General features: G+C 37.8%; 1 protein-coding gene across 1 annotated transcript in view; it reads right to left on the bottom strand.

Annotated features, from left to right (window-relative positions):
• The window catches only part of LOC125041283 (nephrin-like), a 244,796-nt gene that overhangs the window by 32,370 nt on the left and 207,426 nt on the right, over positions 1–5,000 (bottom strand). Inside the window, exon 3 of the mRNA XM_047636120.1 lies at positions 2,270–2,469. Within this exon, the coding sequence (XP_047492076.1) occupies positions 2,270–2,469 (200 nt within the window). The remainder of the gene's footprint in view (positions 1–2,269; positions 2,470–5,000) is intronic.

Genomic DNA, 5,000 nt, shown 5'->3' with positions numbered 1-5,000 from the left:
GGTGGAGAAATGAGAGGAGAGGGGGAGGTGAGAGATGGTGGGAGAAATGAGGTTAATGTCTAGTTGGGGAGAGAGAAGTGAGGAAGGAGTCAGATCAATGAATATAGAGAAAGAAAGAAAGTTAATGGAAGGTCAGAAAGAGAGAAACAGGGAAAAGAAGAAGAGAATGAGAAGGAAAATAAGTGAATAGAAAAGGAGAGGCTTAATCAAGATCATGCCAGAACGAAACAGAGGATAGGTAACAGAGAAGGTAAGAAAAAAGAAATATATATATATATATTTATATGAAGCAAGGGGATGACTGAATAAGGGAGAAAGGACAAAGGAGACGGGAGGGGATCGCCTATTCTTCCCTATTCTACACACAGGGCACGTGTTAAGCTATAGAGTAAACAAAATGGAAATAAATAATGTCTTGAGGAAAGATCGATAATCTATATTTCAAGAATGACTAACTACGCTTACTCCATCTTATAACAAGCTGTTTTATGGCTGGCTTCAAATATAACGAGAATCTTGTTGCAAAAAGCTAAAAAAAAAAAAAAAAAGAAAAGAGTCTTCTTTGTTCTCTCCCTTTTCTTCTTTTTCATTCTTTCTTTGGTTGTATTTTTCTCCTTAATTATCTCTTCTCTTCCTCTTTTCACTCTTTACTTCCCAGTCGTTTCCAGTTATATCGAACTATGACCGCAAATCACGATAGCGCAGTTGATTACCTCTCTTACCGGGGCAATTATACTTTAAAATGGCTGACGGACAATGCTGTAACACGCAATTTTGTTGCCATGGGAACATTTGGGTATATCACCTGTAAAGTAGCCATTTCATTTGCATCTCATTATCATCGTATCATATGAAATGATTGATGAATTTTAACTCGTCACTATTGACACTCGCTTAGTAATCAAGGATTCGACCGACGAACACATACACTTATTCCCTCATGCATACATACACGCACAAACACAAACACACACACAAACACACACACACACTCACACAAACAAACACAAAAACCCACACACAAACACACACAGATACACGAACATAGCTTATATATATATATATATATATATATATATATATATATATATATATATATAATGTTACAATTACCACCAAGTATCATATCATCAAAAATACACTCAGTACAAACAAGGCTTTCATGGATTGCACATGCAAACAATTCATTCACTCATGTACTCACCCACTAAGTATTATCTGAGTACCAGCTTACTTTATTTATTCATATACATTCATTTTATTCACTTTACCTACCTTATATCTATTTTTCTTAACTCCCACATTCACTTACATCTCACTAATTGAGTTAGTCACCATCATACAAATCTTTCACGCGATTAAGCAATAAAACACGCATTATAAACCATTTTAATAGCCAGTCAATTTCACGCTTTAAGATCGCCGGTTATTCACTCATTTATTTCATTCATCGTAATGCACAAACTACTCTTCACTCATAAACCGTAATGTGGCCTGTGATAAAAGCTCGCCGTTGTTCATTTGACTCATTATAGCTACTCAACCATTCAACCGACCAATCAATTAACCACTGACGCACTCATCCATTCAACCACTGAACCACAAAACTCAACTAATCATCCCCTCAACCATTCAACCACTAAACCATTCAACTATTCAACCATTTATCCACTCAACCATTCAACCACTGAACCACTTATCAGCTCAACCACTCATTCACTAAACTATTCAACTACTCATCGACTCATCCACTGAACAACTCATCAGTTCAACCACTCATCCATTCAACCATTCAACCACTCATCCAATTTTTCACTCAGCCGTTCAACCACTAATTAACACAAGCACTTAACCGCTCAACCTCATCCTCCTTCTTTTAACTCTCCGTGAACAGTATGACTGACAATGACGTGGGTGAATCATCCACACCCTTACGTCATAAATCACTCAGCCATCCAATCGAGCATGTCTTCCTTACCTTCCCCCAAGGAACTCCGTCATTCAACCAAACGTTTAAACCCTAAGTTATTCCCTCCACTCATCTCACCATCCATAGACTTCATCTACCATCCAACCAGACTCTTCAGCCTCGACTCGACTGTGTGGTTAACGAGCGTAGATTGACACCCAGTCACTCCACCAACTATCCCATTAGAATCTTCCTCCTCCTCAAAGCACCGATAGACTTCATCTCCCATACAACCAACCCCCTCACTTTAGTCTCTCTATACTATCAACCTTCCAACCATTCTTTTTCCTCGAAACTCACCGTAGACAGTAAGGTTGACGAGGGCAGACAGCGTTGGGGAGTTCTCGAAGTCGACACGGCACTTGTAGCGTCCTGAGTCCTGTCCTTGTAGGTTGTCTAAGGTAAGGTAGGAGCCTGGTTCGTCAGCGTGGACTCGTCCTTGCATGCTTTTGTCCACGAACACCTCTCGCTTCTCGCCCTCGCCCTCGCGGAGGTCAAGCCTGTGGGAGGAAGGAGAGAGAGAGATAGAGAATGATATAATTGGATGGGAGTGAGTAGGAGAGGTTGGAAGAGAGGAGGAAGAAGAGAGAGAATGAGATTATTGAGTGATAATAATTATGAGAGATTGGGAGTAAGGGTGAGAGAGAGGATGAGTGAAGTATATGTGGGAAAAATGAGATTGAGAATGGCGGAGAAGTGAAGATTGCGAAAAGGACAGAAGATAAGAGAGGAAGAACAGTAGAAAGAGAAAGGATGCGAGAAGGATGTATAATATGAGAGAGATGGGTAGAATGAGACAATAAGAGAACAAAGAGAGAAAGCAGATTGGACAGAGATAATGAAAAAGGGTGAGAAATAAAATGAGAGAGAACGTCATGACTGCGAATAAAGATTAAAAGTTAAATGTTTAATAAAACAACAAATCAGCAAAGAAAGAATAAAGTAAAAGACAAAATAATGGACATAAGAGATGATATTTGACGGTTGGTAATACGGTAATTCTTGCAATGTTGATTATTGTTGATAATGCAAACTAATGCTACACGATTTGCGAGATGCACCACTGTAGATTTGTTGGGATTTGTTCTGGCATAATTGTTCGCGGGTGTGCAGACCGTTCGGCCATTGTGTTCGGAAACGCTTCAGCCTTGTATGTATATTTATACACGAATTAGAATATGTGTTCGGAATCTTTTGTTAGAAAAAGTAGATCCCATTATTTTATATATATATATATATATATATATATATATATATATATATATACATATATATATGTATGTATATATATATATATATATATATATATATATGTATATAATTATATATATATATATATAAATATATATATATATATATGTGTGTGTGTGTGTGTGTGTGTGTGTGTGTGTGTGTGTGTGTGTGTGTGTGTGTGTGTGTGTGTGTGTGTGTGTGTGTGTGTCTGTGTGTGTGTGTGTGTGTGTATGTGTGTGTGTGTGTGTGTGTGTGTGTGTGTGTGTGTGTGTGTGTGTGTGTGTGTGTGTGTGTGTGTGTGTGTGTGTGTGTGTGTGTGTACATATATATATATATATATATATATATATATATATATATATATATATATATATACATATATATATATATATATTATATATACATACACACACAAACCTGTGTTTATATGTGTGTGTGTGTACACACACACACACACACACACACACACACACACACACACACACACACACACACACACACACACACACACACGTATATATACATATAGATGTACCGATGTGCTCGTGCAATCAGCACGCTCCCAGATATTCCCCTTCCTCGTCTTCACGCCCAGCTGAGCCGCCCGCTGTGGCCCGGCGAGCAGCTGCGGCCGGAAATCAAACCGGAAGTCGGCTGCAGCTGCACGAAAGCAAGCTGATCCTCGTCACGGATACATGCGAGTTATGCCTGCTGTCACGGCCGAGCTCTTCTGCGTCATTATCATTATGATCATCATCATTATCATCGGTATTATTATTGTTATTATTATGATTATTATTATTATTATTATTATTATTATTATTATTATTATTATCATTATTATTTTATTGTTATTATTATTATTATTATCTTTATTATTATTGTTATTGTTATTACTGTCATTATTATTATTATCATTATTATTATTATTTTAATTATTATTGTTATCATTGTTATTATTTTTATCATCATTATCATCATTATCATCATCATCATCATCATCAATGTTATTATTATAACATTTTTTGTCATTATCATTGTCATTGTTATTGATATCTATTATGATTATTATCATCATTAACATTACTATTACTATCATTATCATTACTATCATTATCATCATCTTCAATATCCTTATCCATATTACATTCATTTCTTATTAATATCATTATTCTCATTATCCCCATTCTCAACATTATCAATACCATTGCCAATAATATTATTATTAACCATTATACATCAATTTTTTTTATTGGTATTAGAATTCTTTTCTCAATAGCCCCCCCCCCCCCACCCCCCCCCACCCAAATCCTCACCGTCCATTCATCTTCCCCCCCCCCCCCCCAACCACAAAATACATTAGTGTTGCCGAGTATCCTACTTATATTACACCAGGAGGTCCATACCTTAATCAGATTGATTAAGCTGGTTTACACCCAAGGGGGAATAATTAGTTTCTGTCACGGCGACTCTAGGGGGGCCTTGTAGTTCCTGAGCTTGGGAGAGATTGCTGTTTTAGGGGAAAGAAAGAAGAGGAAGACGAGGAGGAGGAGGAGGAGGAGAAGGAGGAAGAGGGGGAAGAAGAGGGAGGAGGTTGGGAAAGAAGAAGAGAAAAAGGAAGAGGAGGAGGGAGAGTGAGAAGAAGAAGGAGGAGGAGGAGGAAGAGGGGGAAGAAGAGGGAGGAGTTTGGGAAAGAAGATAAAAAAGGAGGAGGAGGAGGGAGAGTGAGAAGAAGAAGGAGGAGGAGGAGGAAGAGGGGGGAGAAGAGGGAGGAGTTTGGGAAAGAAGAAGATAAAAA

Source organism: Penaeus chinensis, chromosome 30 (genome assembly GCF_019202785.1).
Source record: "Penaeus chinensis breed Huanghai No. 1 chromosome 30, ASM1920278v2, whole genome shotgun sequence".
NCBI classification, from domain to species: domain Eukaryota; kingdom Metazoa; phylum Arthropoda; class Malacostraca; order Decapoda; family Penaeidae; genus Penaeus; species Penaeus chinensis.
Note: the sequence above shows the minus strand (reverse complement) of the source record. Positions and strands in the feature narration are given on the sequence as shown.